Source organism: Littorina saxatilis, linkage group LG5, assembly GCF_037325665.1.
Source record: "Littorina saxatilis isolate snail1 linkage group LG5, US_GU_Lsax_2.0, whole genome shotgun sequence".
Classification (NCBI taxonomy): domain Eukaryota; kingdom Metazoa; phylum Mollusca; class Gastropoda; order Littorinimorpha; family Littorinidae; genus Littorina; species Littorina saxatilis.
The window spans coordinates 49548146-49573046 of NC_090249.1; the positions used below are offsets into that span (position 1 = coordinate 49548146).

Genomic DNA, 24901 nt, shown 5'->3' on the forward strand with positions numbered 1-24901 from the left:
TCAAAATTTTCCGGGGGGGCATGCCCCCGGGCCCCCCTAGCAAGCTAGGCGCTTCGCGCCTTCACACCCATATCTTCACAATATACTTTTGGACCCCCCCTCCCCCATAAAATGAACTGATCCGCCCCTGATTCCAGTGCATTGATTCTCCCCCTCGAAACTCTTAACTTTCTCAGGGGACTTATCACAAATTGTGAAAGACAAATTTAGCAGATTTTATTTTTGTCCTTTGCATACGAATTGTTTTGTGGCATCAACATTGTTCTAAGATGCAAGCTTCTTTAACTTTAAGCAACCGTTCAATACAAAAATGCCAACAGGGGAGTCGTTCGCACCGTGTGTAAAGTTCACGGAATGTTTATGACGTAATCTCACCCACCGAAGCCAGTACCCAGGTGCTTTTAAAAAACATAAATCTCAGGTGCATGCAGTCTGGTTGATTATTTTATGAAGATATTTTGTGAACCGGAAGGGCAGTTTGTTTCGTGTTTCAAAAGGCAGGAAGGCAAGAATTTCCCTCAATCCGTGTTATGCTATTTGTGCTTGTGTGTGTGTGTGGGGGGGGGGGGGGGGGGGGGGGGGGGGGCAGGCTGGGGTGCAACAGTAAAGGTTGAGTGAAACTGCGATGAAACCAGCCCTAGATTATCTATCATCCTGGTATCAATAACAGCTACAAAGGATGGACTAAAATACGACATTATTTTGTATAGACCTCTCCCTTGGATTAATCGCCAGAATACGCTTAGGTTGTGTGGATTTAACTTTTTTGTGTTTACTCCCATCAATCCCAACGGCTAGTGTTAATATGTGGACTGAGAGCAGTGCGCCAGAAGTGGTTCGCGCTATGACGTCACAAATCTTACGTGGAGTACTTGTCATCGCTCTGTGCACAGAATGACATCATTTGCACTGGATACGGAGACCGTTATCGGAGTCTTTTCCAGCCTGTACGAAGAGCAGAACTTTGGAGTGTCGTGTATTTCAGATTCGTCTTGATTTGTATTCTTAAACCTGAGTGACATTGTCTTCAAACTGCAGACGTCAAGCTTCGACCTGCCAACAGTGTGTGTACGGAACAGCAGCAGATTTCCGGAGTGTGGACTAAACTGGTCTGGACTTTGTCACTTTGTCATCTGACTACATTGTGTTTTCATTTCAGACAGAAGTTTTGTTTTTGTTTTGCATTACCATGCTCACAGGAAGTATCCAGCACTACCCGGATTGCAGTGACTATAGCTTGGCCTAGTCAAGCCTAGCATAGCCTAGCTAGGTTTGATCCAGTCTAGCCAGGCCTATAGCCGTGCCTGGCCTAGCCCGATCAAGCCTAGCTTCGCTCTGTTGGGTCTAGACTGGCCTGGCTTTTAAAGTTGACCCAGACAATGGGGTCGGCATGAAAAGGTGCAAGTGTCTAACGGTGGTGTTGTTGTCGTGTTTTCCACAGGTAAGGTGTTGCAAGGATTAATGGTTTCGTTATGTGGCTCTTAGTGTCAGTGTTGACATTGCTAAGCGTCGCCCTTCTCCCCGACAACCATGTCGCCGCACAGACCAACAGTAAGTACAACCAGCTTTTTATTCCATTTTATTATTGTCGCTCCTTTTTCTTCTAATACAGTGGAACCCACCTTTTTAAGACCCCTCAAATGTAAGACATGACACGTAAGATAATGTATTGTCCATACCGCAAGACTTCCCCCCTTGATTTTTCACATCTTCTGTTCTTAACCTCTGTAAATGGACCCCCATTCTCATATTTTTGGAGGTCTGACAAGGGGGGTTCCACTGTATCTGTGTCTTTTCTTCCCCTTTGTTTTATGCCGGTGAAAACCCCCAACGCTGAGCTGCCAGGCTGCGTGAGTGTGGCGGTCAATAATGCAATGAGGAAACAGTGACGGCGGCATGAATAAAGATTGTTTTGCCTGAGCCGGGCGGACCCTGCCCCGGAGGGAGTGAGGCGGCCTGGGATTTGAACCTGCTGCCCTGCTTGTCCGTGTCGCTCTGTGTGAGCCACGCGGCACCTTCTCTCGTTGTAGTCTGTGTGTCTCCAGACAATGACAGAAGTTATGAACTTTTTTTGTACAAGAAAGTACAAGAAAACAAAGCCTCCAAACAATGACACACGTCGTGAACTTGATTGTAAAGTACTAGAAAACAAAGCCTTCAGACAACGATAGAAGTCGTGAACTTGTGTATAAAGTACTACAAAATAAAGCCTGCCTTGGTACAGAGAACGCAGCCATTGCGCTGACAGTTTAAAGAAAGAAAAGTTTGAAGGGAATTGCCTTCTTGAATAAACCGTCTTGTAAATCAGCGCAGATCAGCATTGAAGCATCCTTTTACCAGAACACCTACGAACGTTCAACACACTGGCAGAGCAGATTGAAAATCTGTTATTTGCTTCTTTGGCGTTAAATTCAAACAATCCACAACTGAAAGGTTCTGCGGATTTACTGCATTATTACTAGGAGTAGTACTAGCAAAGACTACAGTGCCCCAGTTTTAGAACCCTTCGACATCGCGGACAATGATGCAGTAAACCGCATCAGTTTGAACTCGCTGACAGCATCAGCATTGCACCTGAATGGTTGGCGGTTTTCACCATTATTTTGTGTATACATTTTTCATGACTTCATTTTCAGGGTTAAGGGAGTGCTCAGAATGAAAAGAATTAACACGGCAGTGTGAACTTGCAGATACTATCTTTCCCGTAGAATTACAACTGCTTTGTTTTTCACACAGACTGTGTACCTCAGCATAAATGAGTACAGCCATGCCGTTCTAGATATAGTACAAGCTGAAAGGGCCCGTTAAATGATGTTCAACAAAAAGTAATATTCTTGTAAAAGCGATGAGAAGAGAGTCTGGAGTGACATAAACAACAAATCTCGAAAGAGAAATTCACGTGTGTTGCATTTTTATCACAACACCAAACCACATCTATATACGACTTGTGTCTGTGTGTGTGTGTGTCTGTGTGTTCGCGATGCACGGCCAAGGTTCTCGATGGATCTGTTTCAAATTTGGTGGCCATATTCAGGTACACCCCGGACACAACCTGGTCGATGAGATATTTCAACACGTGCTCTCAGCGCGCAGCACTGAACCGATTTTGGTTTTTCTGTTCATCTTCCCAGATCCATTCCCACTAACTCTTCCTTATCTTCTCCAGTGTTTTGCGTTTATCTCCCTTCCTTCGTGTGGCGTCAATCCATATTCCCGTTTCTATTTTTAGAAGGTCACTGTCGACAACGCTCAATCCATATTCCCGTTATACTATTTTTAGAAGGTCACTGTCCCGGCGAAGCCGGGTATTACTCTTCCTTATCTTCTCCAGTGTTTTGCGCGTTTATCTCCCTTCCTTCGTGCGGTGCGCCAGCAAAGCCGGCGTACACCCGGCAAAGCCGGGTCCCCGGCCCAGCCGGGTATTCGGCTCGACTTCTTCCCGGCGAAGCCGTACCCGGCGAAGCGGGTATTCATCTAGTACATATATATATATTAGAACGTAACATGTGAAACATAAATTCAGCATACGGCGAAAATAATTTCACTTGCCATGATTATTGCAAAGTTCATCAGAATGGTGATGATTGTAGTACAGGCACCCCAGACGACTGCGATTCAGCTTAGCGGACCATTGTGATCCATTATTCATACTCCCGCGTCTGGAAACAAAGCAAGGCTGTTTAAAAATGCTATCTAAAAAAAATCAAATAAGAGAAGAAACTTACTAACGTTTTTGTTTTTTTCTTGGTTAAACTTGTGGTGGCCGGGCTAACACTAGACAAGACAGCTGTATGCATAAAATATCATGCGAAGTTAGTTTAAATCTTGACGTGCGAACTTCCTTGGAGTTATGACATTCTTTTACGTGGGATGGTCATTGACACCTAGCTGTCTTGCGTAGACCAAATAGCCTGGACCGCCAACTCGTCACGTGACCCTTTGAGGTTACGACACTCGACTTTCAGGGGCCGGCGCTTAGCGTCCGGTTTGAAAGGCCAGCGATTCGAAGACAGTGAAAAGAAAGCACGCTCCAGCTATTTGTGACAATGGGAGGTGACAATGAACTGGATTTTCCAAAACTCCAAACTAAACTTAAGCAAAACTCATCGAAAAACATGTTCCATATGCACTTTAGCTGAGTTTATTTTAGCATTTTCAGAACTTACCTCGGCAACTTCGTCCATGTTTACAATCGACACCGGATATGACATCCCCCTGATTTCTGAAAGGCCATGTAAGCGTAGGTTCCTAAATGCGAGAGGCCGCTACCTCGTAATAGAGAGAAAGAGCGGAGAGAGCTAGTTGGCGGTCCAGGATAAATGGTCTATGACGTGACGTAGGTTCGGTGGACAGTAGGGGATGATAGTACAGTTTAAAACAACGTTTTGCTGTGATCCAGTACCATGGGTGTTCATAGCGTTATGGACTAAAGACACTCTCAGTCTTTCACGCTTTACTCCTTTGCAGCCTCCCCCCCCCCCACCTACGCACAAACGTATACCTCAACGCACCCAAACAGACAGATAGGTATTTTCCCTAGCACGCACGCACACACACCGTCTCTGTATCTCTTCTTCCCTTCCCACCCCTCGCCTTCTCTCTCTCTCTCTCTCTCTCCCCTCCCCCCCCCCCCCCCCCCCCACACAAACACACAGCCGTCTCTGTGAGTCAGTAAGTGCAAAACGAGCTGCCCATGATTGATCTTTGCCATCCAGCCGTCACACACGTTCAGTGAAGCGAGTCCTCAGCCGTTCAGCCGGCCCCCACCGGCCCTTCCGCGTCTGACCCTGCTGATTCATAAACTGTCCCCCGTCCACCGTCCACATATCCAGGAACCCCCAACTTCAACCCCACCCCCATCTCTCCGTAGGACAGTTGGCATTAGCCCTGTCAGACTGGCGGGACACAGGGATGGAATATTCCACTGCTAGCATTCTGGTTGTGCTGTGTTGGTGGGATGGGTTTGACTTGAGGCAACGAACGAGAATATAGAACTGAACAATATTTATTTGTATTTGGTAACAAGTATTCAAAGAAAGAAAATCGTTTTCCTGTAAGAAATTGTATTTGAAATAAAGACCAAAACTGTGAGAAAATAAAAATATTAATTAAAAAAAAACCAAGAAAGTTGAGCTAAGGTAACGTTTACTTTTATATTAAACAACAACCTCAAAACATTCACAAGACCTTCGATCTATCGATCTTTCAAATGAGACGGACAAAACACAGTACAGAGGCTATCATAATTGGTTCCATGTCTTTTGAGCGCCAACATTTGAGCGCTCAAATGTCCGGCGCTCAAATGTCCGGCGCTGTAAAGTGCGGCGCTGAAATGTCGCGGCGCTCAAATGTGCGGCGCTCAAAAGTGCGGCGCTAAAATGTGCGGCGCTCAAATGTTGGCGCTCAAATGTTGGCGCTCAAAAGTCGTGTCACCATCATAATTATATGTCACGTCACCACTTCTTGTCTGTTGTGAATATTGTTCGTCCACCGCTAGGTCGAAGTTCTTGTGTATGATTCGTTTTGTTTATACATGTATATGATTTGTTTTATTCTTGATTTTCGAACGTTAGCAGTCTGTCTGTTTGTTTCGGAATTCTGGGAGATGTTACAAGGAGAATATGACAAAGAAAAGAATAAGTGAACAGTGGTGAGTTTCACGCACACATGGGCCCTCCGTCACATATTAGACAGAAACACAGACAGACAGATAGACAGACAGACAGACAGACAGATAGACAGACAGATTAGCACTCTGTCTTGCAACTCTCTCTCTCTCTCTCTCTCTCTCTCTCTCTCTCTCTCTCTCTCTCTCTCTCTCTCTCTCTCTCTCTCTCTCTCTCTCTCTCTTTCCTCCTATCACCTCCTTCACACACACCCCAACACAACCCAGAATCAGTAGTCGTAGAGATGTCCGAGGGGACAGAAGAGGAAGCTACAGTTTGTATCGACCAGCATGGATAGGCCCCTGCAGAGTGCAGTCATGTACATGCTGATTCCACTTGTAGACAATCCCGCCGCCATTCCATCAGCCCGAGACTTGCCCTAGTGTCTTGCTTGCCTTTACAGTGGCCGGGCCCCTGAGGGTGTGAACTTTAAAGAACAGGACCGGATTGTGGTGTCTTTGTCTCCCCGGGCTACTTCAAGGGTTAGGGACCGAAAGGGTGAGGAGAGCGTTTGGTTATGTGGATATACTGCTATTTAGGGCACTTGCCCATCAGAGTTAAAATCCTGACAGCTATTTAGTCCTTCAAAGTTAAAATCCTGACAGCTATTTAGGGCACTAGCCCCTCAAAGTTAAAATCCTGACGGTTATTTTAGGGCACTAACTCATAAATGGTGGGTTTTTTTAAATCCTTACAGCTATTTAGGGTACTAGCCCCTCAAAGTTAAAACTCCGACAGCTATTGAGGACACTAGCCCCTCAAAGTAAAAATCCTGACAGCTATTTAGGGCGCTAGCCCCTCAAAGTTAAACATTCTGACAGCTATTTAGGGCACTAGTCCCTCAAAGTTACAATCTTGATAGCTATTTAGGGCACTCGCCCCTCAAAAGTTAAAATCCTGCTTTATTGCCTGAATAATTGCTAGTTGCTGGAAACCCTAAACCTTTGACTGTTTCTTGGCTTGGTTCTTGGAAACAAAAATGTGACATTTGATCTCATAGAAAAAAAGGTGACTGTTTGCTGGAAAAGATCATTCAAGTTCGAGACATTCGATTTTTGTTTTTTGTCTCCCTTTTATTCCTTTCCATTACTGATGCAATTAACAATGCAGTTGGGGTGTGTTTGAGGGTCCATGTTCTTTGAATGAGAATTTCTTTTTAATCTTATATCGAATCCCAGCTTTTTACGAAAATCGTAGAAACCGAGGGAGTATAAACGACAAAGGTTCAGTTATGAGAAGAATAGTATACACACCGGTATGGCAGGAACACAAAGAGACAAACAGGCACATTTTAAGATAAGGTTTAGTCATAAGAAAAGTAACATTCGTAAATTTCCCAGCCACCACCAAGCGTGGATAGCAGTCTCGGGGGGTGTGCCCTTTTAGTTCAGCAGAAATGGAGTGTTCAGAACTGGCGCACGTAAATCAGATGAAAGTCGAGACAAGCGAGAGAGCGATGAGTGTTGCAGATAACAGTGGGACACTGAAACACTGGGCTCTTGGGACTGTCGCAAAATCACACAGCACCGTACGATCGATTCCAGATTATAGCCATTGAGATCAGTCAGACTTTGGAGTCTGAGCATCACCATCAGAGCGTAACTGGAACAAAACTGTATCGATCTGTTATATTCCTTTACTGTGATTGCTACACTGGAGGAGGAACACAGACAGGCAAATGTACGGACAAAACGGGCAAAAGGATAACCAGCTACACGCAGAGACGTCTATTTGCAGGAATACAAAGTCAGACAGAAAGACAAGCAGATAGCCAGTCCGACTAACATAATACACGCAGACAGACATACAAACAGATATCATCTGCAGGAACGCAAAGAAACAGACACGCGAACAGGCGTGTATGTTATTCCACAGCCGCTCCCCCTCCCCCCTCCTTTCTCTCTCCACCCCTCCCCTCCCTCCGAATACATATCTGGACCCGTTTGTTCCTTCCAGTACCTCTGTCAGTAACCCCCTCTTCTGCCCCCCCCCCCCCCCCCTTTTTGAGTCACTTGAGAAAAAGTGACTCTATGTAATCGGTCAGTGTTAGTCTGTCCGTAGACACCACCTTAACGTTGGACTTTTCTCGGAAACTATCAAAGCGATCGGGCTCATATTTTGTTTAGTCGTGACCTCCAATGACCTCTACACTTTAACGATGGTTTCGTTGACCTTTGACCTTTTTCAAGGTCACAGGTCAGCGTCAAAGGAAAAATTAGACATTTTATATCTTTGACAAAGTTCATCGGATGTGATTGAAACTTTGTAGGATTATTCTTTACATCAAAGTATTTACATCTGTAGCCTTTTACGAACGTTATCAGAAAAACAAGGGAGATAACTAGCCTTTTCTGTTCGGCAACACACAACTTAACGTTGGGCTTTTCTCGGAAACTATAAAAGTGACCGGGCTCAAATTTTATGTGAACGTGACTCCCAGTGACCTCTACACTTTGACGTCTGCTTTGGTGACCTTTGACCTTTTTCAAGGTCACAGGTATGTCTTGAAGGAAAAAAATTGAAATATCATATCTCTGAAACTATTCATCGGATTTGATTCAAACTTTATAGGATTATTCTTTACATCAAATTATTTACATCTGTATTGTGTTGTGAATAGCAATTTCTTCCTGTCCATCTGATGCCTCATATAATATTCAGAACTGCGAAAGTGACTCGATCGAGCGTTTGCTCTTCTTGTTTTGTTTGTTTGTTAGTTTGTTTGCTTAACGCCCAGCCGACCACGAAGGGCCATATCAGGGCAGTTGTCCCCCCCCCCCCCCCTACCCCCGCGCCTTCAGACATATATGTCCAAAAAGTACCTCTCTTAGTAGCCCCCCCCCCCCTCAATCCCCCGACAGAGATAGAAAGTAGCTATAGGGGAATCGTGCTGGCAGTGGTCCAGATCGATGTGAAATGATAGGTCCCCGAAGAACGGATGTCTTGTGTAGCTTGTGATTTATTCATGGCGCGCTGTGTACTGCATTTCTATACTTGCTCTCTCTGTCTCTCTCTGTCTCTCTCTGTCTCTCTGTCTCTCTCTCTGTCTCTCTCTCTCTCTCTGAGAGAGACAAAGAGACAGTGAGAGACAGAGACAGAGACAGAGACAGAGAAAGAGAGAGAGAGTCTCTTTGTCTCTCTCTCTCTCTCTCTCTCTCTCTCTCATTGTCTCTTTGTCTCTCTCTCTCTCTCTCTCTCTCTCTCTCTCTCTCTCTCTCTCGCACTCTATATTTCTCTCGTTTCTCTCTCTGTGTGTCTCTGTCTCTATCCCTCCCCCCTCCCTCTTTTTCTCCATCCCCATCCCCCCTCTCTCTCTCTCTCTCTCTCTCTCTCTCTCTCTCTCTCTCTCTCTCTCTCTCTCTCTCTCTCTCTCTCTCGCACTCTATATTTCTCTCGTTTCTCTCTGTGTGTGTATCTGTCTCTCTCTCCCTCCCTCCCCCCTCTCTCGTTCTCTCCCTCCCCATCCCCCATCCCCCCTCTCTCTCGCTCACGCCCTCTCCCTCTCTCTCTCCCTCTCACCTCTTTCTTTCTCTCCCTCCTCTCTCTCTCTCTCTCTCTCTCTCTCTCTCTCTCTCTCTCTCTCTCTCTCTCTCTCTCTCTCTCTCTCTCTCTCTCTCTCTCTCTCTCTCTCTCTCTCTGGAACCTCAGACTACTACCATCACTATTATCACCACCGTTGCCATCCTTTGTCCTCCAAGATAGTCGTTGCCCTTTCATGTGTACTTGGTGCCAGCACATTTCTCGGATAGGTCAGTCCGGATGGATGCATACGTTAGTTAAGTCTTCACAAAGCTCGCAGCACAAAACTTTCGCACTGAATTTTTTTTAAGTAAAAAGACTTGGCCAAGTCAATTTCGGGCTCAAGCAAGGAAGCCTTCAGGTCTAAAGGTTTTTGAGCTCTAAATGTTCTTTCTAAATGCCCCACGATGTGCATGGAGAACTGTACGATGACATACTGAACGGACGCCAAGAGAACAGTCAGTCAGTCCGGTTTGCACTGCACTTCATTTCTGATATTGCATCCTGATCAATTTGAATCGCTGAGACATGTTCACACTTAAACCGACTAACGCTAGTTATTTAACATATCTAGCGGTAGGTTTTCTTCAGATTCATCCATGGACAGAAGTAAGTTTCCTTTGGGTCTCTCTTGATGGGGGGGGGGGGGGGGGTCCAACATTGTGCTGCAGTTGGCCTAAAGCAGGAGGGCCACAGGGTACCAGTGCCTCGGAGAATGTTCCACCCCCCCCCCCCCCCTTGTTTCATCATTAGTTATATTTCTGCATTGAACAGGACTTTATAACGCTATCATACCAGGCTGGTGATATTTCCTGGTCCAGTTGTTTACCTCAGCATCCCTGTACGTGTTCACAATATGCCCTTTTGGCAACAGCACCTTAGGGTATCCTCTGCCTGCCGCCCCCCCCCCCCCCCCCTCCGCCTTTCTCCTTCCCCCTTCCCCCTCCCTTCATCCATCGAACCTTCTGTACCTCAGGTCCGCTACAGCATTGGTACAATGTTTGTTCTTCCATTAATCAGTGTCGTGGCACCATTGTGCCAAATCGGTATTCGTGATGAAAGTCGCTTGCTTATTTCCATGCTTGTTTTCCTCTCAGGTGCCAAGAGATTGGTTCAACATGACTCATTGACTCTCGTGGCACATGTCATGTCGTGTGCATTTAGAGCGCTTTGTGCCCTTGGTTTCTCAGATCTAATTTCCACAAAACACCACAATGGGAGAGACATTGGTATAGATGAAATGTCATGAATAATTAACTAGATGGACTGAAGGTCACAGCTGGTTATTAAGAGTGGGAGCAGCCTATGCTTAATGGCTCACGTACACCGAGCCACGCTGAGAGCTGCACGTTCGCACCGTACGAACGTGTTGTTTGGGATCAGAGGGTGTCACCCGAACCTTGTGCTTTACGTCCCTCGACAAATAGATTAATGCGAGAAATGTAGAGCAGTTGTCCTTTGTTTGAAACGGTACTTGTTTTTCTCTTAGTACCCAGAAGGCGCTTTTCTTTTCTTTTTTTAATATTTTGTTTTATCAAGGCTTGAATCTTTGTATTACCTACGTTCATTGTTGATGTACCATTAAGTAAGAACATGTACAAATATGAAGCTCCCCCACCCCCCACCCCCGCCACCTTACTTGCTGCAACTTGGTTCACGTCGTAGATTTGAAAAAAATCACGGTTTTGGGGTTTTAGCATTAGCGAAGGCCTTTAGCCCCAGTTTGTTGTATTTAGAAAACTTGGCTAATGGTAAGCACACACAAAAAAACTAATTCAACGAACATATTTAAATGTGCAATTATGGATACAGAATACAAAAAACAAGAAAGGTATGTTATTGGAATGTTTAGTTTATGAAAATACAAAACGTTACGAAATGTTGGCCTTTTAGAACGTTAGCTGTCTTTTTGTTTTTGAAAGTCTGCTCAATTATGAATACATATATTAGTTTGTTTAAATTTACTATTCGATCTTAAGATTTTGTACTTGATACTCTTCTCATTCATTGGCCTGCTATCATTTCATTCTGAGCATTCTCTTGTGTGCATGAGAATTAATATAACATACAGACGTGATTGTTGCTTCTTGTCCAAGGTTGCAACGCTTGGTGAACTCGGAACGCTGCTGACATTTACATTACAACTGTCTTGTTTATATAATTTAACACGAGTTTGCTGCATTCGGGACACATGAATATCAGGCAAACGAACACACAAACAAACGAGTCAGAACTTAATACGTGTAAATTCAACCTCGTTCGACTTTTGGCTCACACGTACGCACACACATCCCCCTCTCTCTCACACACACACACACACACGCACACACACACACACACACACACACACACACACACACACACACACGCACATGCACTCTCAGTGCATGCAGATTAATAAGACACAAACGATCATCCAGCGAAGCCAAGATCAACACGTGAGTCATAACTGTTGCCACAGTTCAACTCCCGAATCTCTCACCCTCCGGACAGTGACGTTTTGAAAAGACTGTTAGCTGAACCTGATTGACATCCACAAAACCGGTGATGCGTCATGCACCAATTTATTACCCTCTGACCTCAGCTCTGAGGTCAGAGGGCATCCTCCTCCACTGTGAAGGGGAAGTGATAAATTATGTTTGTAGAGGGTGGCCGGATGTGTGGAAGCTAGTGAGATGCCAGCTTGGGGGGGGGGGGGGGGTGTTGTGTGAGAGGAGGAGGAAGAGATTGTAGAAAAGTTCTCATACAAGGTTAACAATTGTGACCCGATATCAAGTTTACCATCTTCCACACACAAAACTCTCAAGAAACTTGGATAGAGAAGTTTAACAACTTGAGTTGTAATTGCCAAGATGACTGAAATTGTTTTCTTATCAAAAGATAAGAACAACGCAGAATGCACAAAACGAACTAACCAACACACAGACAAACAAACACAAGTATCGTTCTGTATGTTGTTTTATTGGAACCAGAAATGAAGGGAAAAGCTGTTGAGATACTGGAACTGAACGTGAACCACACAATTTGACCACTAACAGCGTGTCCCCGAACAAAACAAACGTTGTGTCTGTGTCGTGCTAAAGGATTTCGTTTTCCAGTGCTTGCAGTGCGGCCTTCCACTCTAGCCCCCATAATGAAACATGAATGAGTTTCATCCCCCACCTCCACCCCAATTATTATTGGCAAATAGCTTGATAGACCAGCTGATGTGTTCGGAATAAACTCTGTCAACACTCACATTTGTATGGGTAGTGGAAGAGTTGATTTCCCTTGTTTCCATAGAAACACTGACGCAAGCCTATAGTGTCAAGTGAAGCTTGTCTCAGTGATTCTATGGACACTTTTCTAATGGTTGTGGAAGGGTTGCTTTCCCTTGTTTCCATAGAAACACTGACGCAAGCCTATAGTGTCAAGTGAAGCTTGTCTCAGTGATTTTATGGACACTTTTCTAAGGGTTGTGAAAGAGTTGATTTCCCTTGTTTCCATAGAAACACTGACACAAGCCTATAGTGTCAAGTGAAGCTTGTCTCAGTGATTCTATGGACACTTTTCTAAGGGTTGTGAAAGAGTTGCTTTCCCTCGTTTCCATAGAAATACTGAGGCAAGCCAACAATGTCACGTGTAGCTTGTCTCATTTTTTTTACGGAAAAGTAAGGGGGAAAAACAAGGGAAAACAACTCTACCACAACCCATACAAACCTGACAGAGTTATTTCCGGAATTCGTCTGTTGATCGCGGTCATTCAAGCCGTTGTAACACCCCGTTAACACCCCGTTGTGATTGACCGCCACATGGAAGGGAACCGGGTTTCAATTGCGGTTAGATCGAGGATATTGGTTACACCACTTTCAGGGCCTCAGTTTACTCAACTACTCACAGTAATACCTGTATTATCGCCAGTGTTTACTGACTATCACACTCACCGTTGATATCGCTCCTTGCCACTGATCTCTTCCACCTGTGAGGTGTTAAAACTCAGGCACTTTAACACCTGCTACAAGTGAACAGGTGCACTCGAAATGACGTCTGTAATATCTGAAGCACTCTCATTTTCAAATCAGTAAATTTGGTAAAACTGGAAACTGGTCATGTTTCTGCTTCGCTGAATCCGATGAAAAGGAAATTATGTGAAAATATTGAAGTAACGATCATGTATGTATGCAAGTCGGGGGGTACACTGTTTGCAGAACAGGTAGTGTACTCTGCGTGTGGGTTTGACCAATGATGGAATTCTTCACATTTTTTCCTGCGGAGACCTTGTGAAAGAGTTGCTATCCATCAGGATAGAACAGCAGATGCCAGTGTCGTAAAAATATTCAGAAAACGCAGGAAACTCCTTTAGTTTGGGAGGGTTTGTCCTTGCTTTCAGCACTTAAAAATCGCATGCTCTTTGTAGCTTCGCCGAAATACCAGAAAATGAGAAATTGTCAACTGGCAGATCAAGAGCAGTATCTGATATCTCAAACAAGTTAAAAACTTCTTCCTGTTGTCAAAAGCAAACCGGCTACTACAACACAGCAGCAATAGCTTTAATCATTCCATCAACACTTACAACCTTTTGACGGCAACCTGTGTAAGTAATCTTTTCAAAGACACAGAATAGACGAATTCCGGAAATACCTCTGTTGGGTTTTAATTTGTTGTGGAAGAGTTGCTTCCCTTGTTTTTTGGTTGCTTTTCTATAAAACACTGAGGCAAGCTACACGTGACATTGTAGGCTTGCCTCAGTGTTGCTTTCCCTTGATTTCCCAAAGAAACACTGAGGCAAGCTACACGTGACATTGTAGGCTTGCCTCAGTGTTGCTTTCCCTTGATTTGCCAAAGAAACATTGAGGCAAGCTACACGTGACATTGTAGACTTGCCTCAGTGTTGCTTTCCCTTGATTTGCCAAAGAAACATTGAGGCAAACTACACGTGACATTGTAGACTTGTCTAAGTGTTTCTATGGAAACAAGGGAAAGCAACTCTTCCACAACCTCTACAAACTTGTCAGAGTTAATTCCGAACAACGTACGTCCATTGAGAGGTGAAGATTGATTGGCCAGCAACTCGTCTACAACCCATACAAACTTGACAGAGTTAATTCCGAACAACGTACGTCCATGGAGAGGTGAAGAGTGATTGGCCAGCAACTCGTCTACAACCCATACAAACTTGACAGAGTTAATTCCGAACAGCGTACGTCTATTGAGAGGTGCAGAGTGATTGGCCAGCAACTCGTCTACAACCCATACAAATTTGACAGAGTTAATTCCGAACAGCGTACGTCTATTCAGAGGTGCAGAGTGATAGGCCAGCAACTCGTCTACAACCCATACAAACTTGACAGAGTTATTCCCGAACAGCGTCTATTGAGAGGTGCAGAGTGATTGACAAGCAACGTCACTGAACACCTGCCGTGCAGATTGTCTATCGAACACCTTTGTCTTGTTTCTGTGAGAGTGTCGGTTTATTTCAGAGGGAGTGTGCTGACATCAGGGAATAGCCCTCAGGGATTATCACCTTACAGATTGCTGACACCTTGCCTTTCTCTGAACTTTTCTTTTTTTCATTTCACTGTCGTTTTTGTTTTTTTCTTCTGTCAATTTAGTTTTTCGTTTCGTCTCTATCTTTTCTATCGTAGCTTAGTGGGTTTTCCCTTCCTATTGGATTGAGCACAGGTTCAGAAGAAGATCAACTAACTTTCCGACCCTGCTTTGAGAATCGTCAGGAGATTTTAACATTGATGTATCCACTAATTTTACAGATTTGCGACAGCGTTGCGTGTTATTTATGTGGGAGGCCATGTTAAATTGTGTGGAACTCGTAATTTGTTTTTAACCTTTTTTTTTTAGCTTCTGGAAAAAGATGGTGGGGGCTTAGGGGAATGGCTTTTTATTTGTGAATATCAACAGTTGAACCTGTTGAAAATGACAGCCTGTCCATGAAAAAAATAAATACCGAAACATTCTTTGGAACTTTTTATCAGTTTTTTGGTACCCATAACCAGAACAAAAGATGGTGGCATCAGCTTGAAGAAAGCAGCTGCTCTGGATGTGCCACTTTCAACAGATTCTTCTGTGCTGTCCACATGCCAGCGCTTTATTTCATAAGCCACGAGCTCTTATCTGGTACATGTACAGCGTTCAGACAAACAAAAGTACCGGCGTAAGCAACGATTGAATTAACAGGCCTTTGTTCTCCGAAAGTCATGAACCTAAATTAAAAAATAAAATTAAAAAATGTGTACACACAAGAAAGCTAAGTTTATTGAACGTTTATTATGGACAAAACGAAGCCTTCACTATATAGTCAACATTCTTGTTGCACGTGATGAATATATACAGCTTACTTCCCTTCTTTTCTCCGATCTTAAAGTAGCTCTTTGCTACGTTTGATTAGGAATAAAACATTCACTCGAAACTAGACCTGTCGCTAAAGATGAATAATAAACATAGGGTTCCAATTGTTCCCGAAACATTGCAGAATTCTACCCGAACCTTGAGAACTATCACTGTACCAAGGATCTGGAAGGGAGTCGGGGCTTATGGAACGAGGCGTCTGGAGGTCCAGCGAATCTTAAAACGATGTTGTTGTGTGATGTGAACGCTGCGTGGAGGAATTTCGAGCATTTAATCAAAACATCGTTGAGCGTTTTGAAGAACAACAATGAGGTCGTGTATCTGGACATAGTTAACTTGCTGCATCTGGAAGATAAAGATTGCAGAGTTGAACTTCTTTGAGTTTCAAGTCAGTCTGTGTGTTGAAACACACACACACACACACACACACACACACACACACACACACACACACACACACACACACACACACAAAATCAGCGATGATTGTAGGCTCTTGTAGTCAATAATTACCAAGACCAAAGCGGCTTTCATGTCAAGAATAACTGAAGTTTTGAGACCCAGGGCCGACCATCAATTCATTAAGCAACTATACACTCACTAGTAAAAACCTCTGATATTAACGGCCAGGGGATTTCATGAAATCAACGTTTGCTTCACACAGGCCCGGAGAACAGCCCCAATATGACTTTACACTTCCGCTACATCGCTTTGGTGCAGAGTAAGTTGCTGACACAGTGCAGAACCACTCAATGTGTCCTGTTAGGTTCTGTTTCATGGCTATATTGCCAGTTTGCCACAATAGGTTCTGTTCATGGCTATATTGCCAGTTTGCCACAAGAGGTTCTGTTTCATGGCTATATTGCCAGTTTGCCACAAGAGGTTCTGTTCATGGCTATATTGCCAGTTTGCCACAAGAGGTTCTGTGCATGGCTATATTGCCAGTTTGCCACAAGCTAGGCGGCTGAGAGAAAGACAATGGACCCTTCCACAAGACAATAGTTTGAATATTTGGCAATTCGTGGTTCTAGCTTAGGCGGCAGTGAGATAGACACGTGATCCATCCACAAGAGAATATATTTGTCGATTGCACGAGAGGCATCTTCGTGCTTAGTCTACGACAGTTTACATGGTTTCTCACTTCCGGGTATACTACTGATTTATTAGCATAAGAACCTGTGAGTGACTATTTGGAAGAGGTGTTCAGCAGCTAATACCGTCCAGGTTGTGGTAAACGTGTGGCTTAAACTATGGGAAACGTCATGAAAGGGGGTCTGGGTGTATTTAGTTTGGAAATAGAATGACGACTACAAAGTTACATTTTCAGTTAGGCAGATTAGAATGATCTCAAAACAGAATTTAAAAGGGCGTATTCAGTGTTGCTTTCTGCACTAGTCTCAGCATTGACAAAGTAATTTCATGATCAGTATTGACTGTTCCCCGTATTCTCGTCTTGTGTCCCTGTTACTCACCTAACTCGGCGTCAGATTGTCGTGTCTTTGGTTTTCAACACAGCTGCATTATCATTCTTCCAGGCTCTTGGCATGGAAATAAAGTGACAGGCTTGAAGTGATCATTCATTGCAACGACTGTATGAGAGAAACCTTTTTTCTAAATTTAATATATGCGAAGCAGAGATCCTTAGACCATTCCGAAAAAAACACATTCTCAGCAAGCATCTAGGCAACTCTTTTGTGTGTGCACAAAACTGTGAAACAACGTTGCTATGCTAATTTCTGTCGTATTTCTTGAACTTGGAACGATGATAATTCCTGCTGTTATGCTGTTTCAGATTTTTTGTTTTATTTATTTCGAGCGTAGTTGACTTATTGACACTTGTTTGTGGTGAGGTTAACAACCTTACTTCTGAAAATGTTGTTGCTGGTGTTATTTACCCTTTCTGCGATTTTTATTTTGTGTAACTTTGAATGATTGTTGTACAGTCTGGTTTGTCTGTTTTAATCCGCACTTTTGTTTGGTTTTTCAGATACGTTATTGTAGATTGTTGTCTCCTTTAGTGGTTATTCTATATGGATGCTTTTGGTTACATTTCGTGTGTGGTTTCTGTTTTGAAAGTTGTTTTTCTTCTCAAGATCGTGTTGATTTTGTGTTTTTGATTGCTGATCCCGCGTATTTTTCATGCTGTGGATTTCACTACCCTTTCTTTCCTTGTTACATGTCTGTTGTACTTGTTTTTTACTACAAGATTTTGTTCATTTAAGTCTTGTCTTATCCTCCTGAATTGCAGTTCTTGTGGCAAGCTACCTTTTGTGGACCTTTTGGACTACTGGTCAACACTTCTTTTTTTTTATGTCACCAGATTGTGCACACCCTTATCTTTTATCAAGCAGTCATTTCCCTCTTGATTTCAGTTCTTGTATCCCTGGACCTTTCAGTCAGTGTTTCACCTTACTGGCTTCTGTCTCTGGCACACTCCAGATATAGCCCAGTGGAAGTGACGTCACGGATTGAAAGAAGAGTGAACATTTTGACATTCGTTCATTCATTCATTCAGGTCGCACAGGGCTGAGTTTGGATATTGCCTCAATGTGACTTGTTTCTTCTTTTTGTGTGTGTGCAAAAATACACCCCCCACCTGCACGATTTTACTGTTCACCCTTTCCTCATCCTCCGTCCCTCCCCCTCGTCCTCGTCCTCCAAAGATCCTCTACTAATACCTCTACCCTCTCCTCTTCTGTGCAGGCCCTCCCAAGATAACGATGACTCCCAAGAGCCAGAAGGTGGCAGAGGAGGGCATCGTCAGCTTTTTCTGCAAGGCGTCAGGCAACCCGGCTCCATCCTTTCACTGGGAGCGTAAGGGCAAGCGCATCAATGACCGCCGCAACCGCTACGAGATCGTGGAGGTGCCCCACATGTCTGTGCTGCGGATCAAGCCGGTGAGGGCCAAGCGGGAGAACAACATCATCTTCACCTGCGTGGCAGACAACGGGTTGGGCGAGGCCAAGGCTGATGCCACGCTCTACGTCTACAAGAAGGACGAGGATGGCGATGGTGAGTACCAACGCCTTGGGCTTGTTTTATTCAACAATCCATAGGTTCAATATGATTATAATGAGCATGTTTAGAATCCACAACAAGCTATAAGTATAAGCGTATAGTGGTAATCTCTTGGGCTTTCTTCTCTTGGTGGCTGGGGGTGGAACTTAGCGCTTATGCATTCATGTTCAAAACAGTTTGTATAACGATGAACATTGATGTCAAAATCGCCTTGGGGTTTCATCTCTTGGTTGAGAGTGGAATTTAGTGCTTACCCATTCATGTTCAAAATACCAATTTTTATAACTATGAACACTTCTTCCAAAATCGCCTTGGGCTTTCTTCTTTTGGTTGGGAGTGAAATTTAGCGCTTACCCATTATTGTCCAAAATAGTTTGTATAACTTTGAACACTAATTATAAAATCGCCTTGGGCTTTCTTCTTTTGGTTAGGGTTGGCCCCATGGGAGTGGATTTAAGCGCTTACCCATCCACGTCCAAACTAGTTTCTATAACTATGCCTGGCAAACTTTTTAAAAAAATAAAGAAAAAATAAAGATCTAATTTCTGTCTGCATGTCACCTTTTATAAAAAAAAAAATGTAAAAACCAGTTTCTATAACTATGGACACTTATTCCAAAATCGTCGTTTGGGGGTGGGCTCTTGAAGAGTTGAAATGGTAAGAGTTTTCTGGGAGTTTGTGTTGGCGAATGTTAGGTGGGAGGGAACCTAACAACTCCTGTATTTCATATAATATTATTCTGCAACAATTTGCCATGGCAGCTATCAACCAGTTCACATGGCTGTTAGTGGATATTATAATAATATTGTTATCAGAGGGAAGGGGTGCTCGTCCAGCCCTTTGTAGAGCAAATCCAGCCAAGCATGGTTAGAGTTGTAAGGAATAGGTTAACTTTTGTGTCGTTGCTTTTCCTCACAACTCACAAGGATGTGCTTTATGTACTAAACTTCAGCTAACCACTATAAGACCTTACTAACCCCGGTACCATTACTCACAAAATTAAACTTCTGTTTTGTATCATACATCAGGCTCACTAACCGCAGAATTTCTAATTTCATGTTTAAATAATATACATACATGTGTATAATTATGGGCTAGCTATACAACTACTTTTTTTCTTTCTTTCTTTGAATTTTTTCTTTAATCACTCACTGTTTTTTCATGCACCATTTGTTCTCCATTATGTATTTCGATAAATGTAACCTGTTATGCAACGTCAAAGAATCGATTTTATTTTACTTTACCTTATTTTACCAAATGATAACTCGACGTGGTTAAATGTGTATTGCAAACCCTGAAGTAATCACTGCAATGTGTTTTACACCCATGACGAATTTGAACTCAATCAGGTTGGTCAAACTAGGACACGAAACTAGAATACAAACTGACTGAAAAGAAAATGTAGCTTAACAGACGAATCATATTGCGACTCAGCAGAGGAAAACTCTCGAAGAAATAACCCCGTTTCGTCTTTGATCTGCTTCTATGGCATTTAAACTTTCTCCGGATAATTCCAAAATATTGGCAGTTTCTTGTCTCAGCTTCGCTTGGATCCGGGCAGAATTCGATAACACATTTAAGCTGTGAGAGGAATTTCCCCAGTATTGCTCTTATTGTGGTATTGATTTGTTAGCCATGGCTAGATTTCAGATCGACCCCTCTGCAAGCACTTGTCTCCACACACAGATACTCCCACCCACACACACACAAATGTACGCGCACGCAAGCATCAAATACTTCTCTATATATGTGTGTGTGTGTGTGTGTGTGTGTGTGTGTGTGTGTGTGTGTGTGTGTGTGTGTGTGTGTGTATGTGTGTGTGTGTGTGTTCTTGTCTTGTCTTTCTTGTCTTGTCTTGTCTTGTCTTTGTGCTTGTGTCACAGTCTGTAAATGTGCACTGTGTCTGTTAATATTTCAGTTTAACCTATGCTGCAGGTCGCGGCTATTTTTTCTGACTTTTGTAACCATGTCACAAGGAGAAACTCTTTCCTCCGCCATTTTTCTCCCCCACTCCTCTTCCTCCAAGCCTCCCGTAAGCACACCATTTCTGAGACAACCTCGTCCAGACAGCCAGCCGGAAAGGGAACTATAGTCGAACCTGTCCATAACCACCGCCCAAGGAACAAACCAAGATTGGTGGTCGCTATGGAAAAGTGAATTATATGGAAAAAATCTCGTCTGAGATCAATGGTCGCTTTCGAGAGGTGGTCGCTAAGGTCAGGTTCGACTGCATTTCGTCAAGCTCGAAAGCACTGAATGCCTTTTCTGCCCCCACCACCTCCCATCTCCGCTCCTTGGTTCCTCTAAAACAATTCCGATCAGAGTCATAGTGGCGAGCAGCAGTGTACCAGGCGACACAATATGCAAACCTCGACCTTTACCTCGGGCCGCTGTGCCAGCCAAGCCTTGCTATGTCAGGATGAGGGATGGCAGCCACTACTCCCCATGCAACAAGCTTTCATATTTGGTCAGCGCCACGACAGGCGATCGATAAGAAGGGAATCATGGAGGGGAGGGGGGGGGGGGGTCATGGAGAGAAGGGGAGATTGATTAAGTTTTTTTTTTCGCAGAGAAGGTAGAAAGGTCTTTCACGAAGGGGCCAGAAGAGTTTTGATTAAGGGGGGGGGGGGGGGGGTTGGAACAGAAGGGTTTTCACGGAGGTGCCAGAAGTGTTTTGATTGAGGTAGGGAGGGGTGGGGTTTTGACCAGAATGGTTTTTACGGAGGGAAGGGTTAAAAGTTTTTGTAAAAGTGGCAGAAAGATCTTTCACGAAGGGGCCAAAACAGTTTTACTTTGAGGGAGGAGAACAGAATGATTTTCAGGGTAAAGGGGGGGGGGGGGTAGTTAGTGTTTTAACGGACTGTGGGTGACAGACACAAAAGAACTACCTTTCTATGTCTGTGACTGTGGGGAAAGTGCCAGGGGACGAGGACTGGATTCTGAGCGGCGGTCACAGTGCAGGATAACAGATAGTGGGGATGATTCAGTGTGGTTTGCGAGGGGCAAGCGATGGGGCAACTGATAAAGGATTTGGCCAAGAGAAGAGAAACAGCAGTGGATACAAGCATGCTGCGTCCGATGGCAGAGGTAGGGGTATGGGAACTGATAAGCGAGTGAGTTAAGGTAAATGCTGTTGTCGATACATCTCACTGAGTTGTTATTTATAACTCAGTGATACATTCAACAAGATTTTGCGTTGACTGGTAGGTATAGATTGTGTAATGAATGGGAATATGTACAGGAAAAGCCATACCTTAGATACAAACATCTTGCATCCAATGTCTGCATCCAGATTGTCTGGTTGGAATGGTACGTAATGCGAAGGAAGGGAAACGGAATGGATACAAAGATGTTAAATCCAATTGTAGCTTATCTGGTTGAAAGGATAGTACAAAGCCAGGGGAAAGAGATGGATTCAAACATCTTGCGTCCTATGGAAGATTGTGTGTTTGAACGGTTTGCGCAAAGAAAGATATCCAATGGAAGAGTGTGGGTTTGAAAGGTTAGCGCGAAGAAAGATATCCAATGGAAGATTGTGTTTTTGAGTCACTTGAGAAAAAGTGACTCTATGTAATCGGTCAGTGTTAGTCTGTCCGGCCGGCCGGCCGGCCGTCCGGCCGGCCGGCCGGCCGGCCGTCCGTAGACACCACCTTAACGTTGGACTTTTCTCGGAAACTATCAAAGCGATCGGGCTCATATTTTGTTTAGTCGTGACCTCCAATGACCTCTACACTTTAACGATGGTTTCGTTGACCTTTGACCTTTTTCAAGGTCACAGGTCAGCGTCAAAGGAAAAATTAGACATTTTATATCTTTTCTCGGAAACTATCAAAGCGATCGGGCTCATGTTTTGTTTAGTCGTGACCTCCAATGACCTCTACACTTTAACGATGGTTTCGTTGACCTTTGACCTTTTTCAAGGTCACAGGTCAGCGTCAAAGGAAAAATTAGACATTTTATATCTTTGACAAAGTTCATCGGATGTGATTGAAACTTTGTAGGATTATTCTTTACATCAAAGTATTTACATCTGTAGCCTTTTACGAACGTTATCAGAAAAACAAGGGAGATAACTAGCCTTTTCTGTTCGGCAACACACAACTTAACGTTGGGCTTTTCTCGGAAACTATAAAAGTGACCGGGCTCAAATTTTATGTGAACGTGACTCATTGTGTTGTGAATAGCAATTTCTTCCTGTCCATCTGATGCCTCATATAATATTCAGAACTGCGAAAGTGACTCGATCGAGCGTTTGCTCTTCTTGTTGAAAGGTTAGCACGAAGAAAGATAACCAATGGAAGATTGTGTGTTTGAAAGGTTAGCGCGAAGAAAGATATCCAATGGAAGATTGTGTGTTTGAAAGGTTAGCGCGAAGAAAGATATCCAATTGTAGATTGTGTGGTTGAAACAATTGTGCCAAGGGACCATGCACAAACCAGCTCCAAAGAATAACAGATAGAAGGATGAACAGTTGGGATAGCTTTGAGAGTCAGGGATTTGGTGAACGAAGGTCATTTGATACGAGAAGAATGAGCAAGGTTGTAGAACGTTGTGGGAAAAGAGGGGGAGGGGAGGCGGGGTAGCGACGGAAGAATTGATAGGGGTTCTTCAAAGTAAGGGATAGATGGATGAGCAAAAGAGATTAGGCGGAGGTTGGGGATGAGAGGGGGTTGGGGAGATTGAAGAATTGATTCTGCGAACGAGCGAAGCAGAATACAACAAATTGATCAAGGCTTCCAGCGGCTGATGGCAAGGCTGAAATCTCCTAGACTGGCAGTGTGATCGAATCCCTGTAGCAATAGTGATTCAAGGGCGGATCAATTCACTTTGGAGGGGGGGGTTACTGACGGCGCCGAAGGCGCCTAAGCCTCTAGGGGGGTCCGGGGGCATGCCCCCCCCGGAAATTTTTTTATCCAAAGAAGCAAAATAGAGCTATCTGGTGCATCCTGAGCCAATAAATTACCTCTGAAACCTCTTACCAAAATGCCTTTTTTGGGGGGTGGGGGGGTGGGGGGGGGGTTACGTAACCCGTGTAACCCCCCCCCCCCAGATCCGCCCTTGTGATTAGAAAAGAAGACAAAAGTGTTATGTTTACAGAACACGAGTCTTGACGTCCGTTTTGAGCACTTTCATTGGATATGGCATGCAGTAAATGTAAGTCTATGGGTGCTAACGAAAGAACAAACAGTTCAGGAGTGTTATTGTCATGGGAGGAACTGCAGGAGTACTATCTAATTGTTAATTTGATTAAAAAGACAGAAAGCTAGAAGGGTGTTCCCCAGACCCACGCATAAATGCAATAAAATAAAAAGTGAAGTATGAGCATAAATGCATTTTTCACTGACAATTCAACAAAAGTTCGCTTCTAAGTCGAGACAACTTCAGGCTGCGACGTACGAGTAACGTTGACGAAGACAATATACTTTTTCGGTATCTGAGCAGCTCTCGCGAGACATGCTCTTTGTTATGCTTTGAACATCGCGAGAACTTCGAACCTTGGCTTGTGCAGCTCGCACGAGATCGCTGTACCGCATGCTTTGCTATGCTCTGAAGTTTGCGAGAGATTACGAGAGCTTGGAATACCGATAGGGTCTATTGATCACACGAGAGAGAGACGATAGAAGGATCAGTATTGAAAGAAAGACACAAATATACACCAGACGGGAGAATGGTTGTACGTGCAGCTCTTAAGAATGGAAGGCAAGAAGACATGTACAGCCTCAGCTTGGGTCGATAATACAGACTCGACTACAAAAACACGGTCGGAAATAGAAACACGGGAGAAAGAGATTGAGAGAGAGACACAGAGGGACAGAGACAGGGAGAGACAGAGAGAAAGAAGACGGGGGGAGGGGAGAAGAGGAGGAGGAAGAGAGAAACAGAGAGAGAGAGAGAGAGAGAGACAGACAGGCAGGCAGACAGACAGACAGACAGGCAGACAGGCAGACAGACAGACAGACAGACAGAGAGAAAGGGGGAGGGGGGAGGGCAAGGAGGAGGAGGAATAGAGAAACAGAGGGGGGAGGGAGGGATAAGGAAAGACGAAAGAGAGAGGGAAGGGGTCATTTAAGGATGCTCTGGCAATAAGTTGAGGAAACCCAGTTTGATATAGAGATTGTGTGTGGACATAGGCTTCCCTGGACGTTTAGATACAACTTGTGCGGTAACTACAGAACTTTCTTAAAGGTGAACTGATCGAAAGTGCAAGTGTAAGGTCTATATTCATTAAAGAAATGAGACAGTGTCGAAAGATTCTAGACTGCCGTAGTTGACAGCACTGTCAGAATGTTCAAACTGGAGTGGGTGTGTGCGTCTTCTCAAAAGGGATGGGTGGTGCAGATCGATGTTAAGGAAGG

General features: G+C 44.0%; 1 protein-coding gene across 4 annotated transcripts in view; it reads left to right on the forward strand.

Moving 5' to 3' along the window:
- Positions 1–1441: 1441 nt before the first annotated feature.
- LOC138967367 (tyrosine-protein phosphatase Lar-like) overlaps positions 1442–24901 on the forward strand; it is a gene marked incomplete at its 5' end in the record, with an annotated part of 172642 nt that continues 149182 nt past the window's right edge. For all 4 annotated transcript variants that reach the window (XM_070339894.1, XM_070339895.1, XM_070339897.1 and 1 more), the window contains 2 exon segments: positions 1442–1551; positions 18231–18539. In XM_070339894.1, coding sequence (XP_070195995.1) covers positions 1473–1551; positions 18231–18539 — 388 coding nt within the window.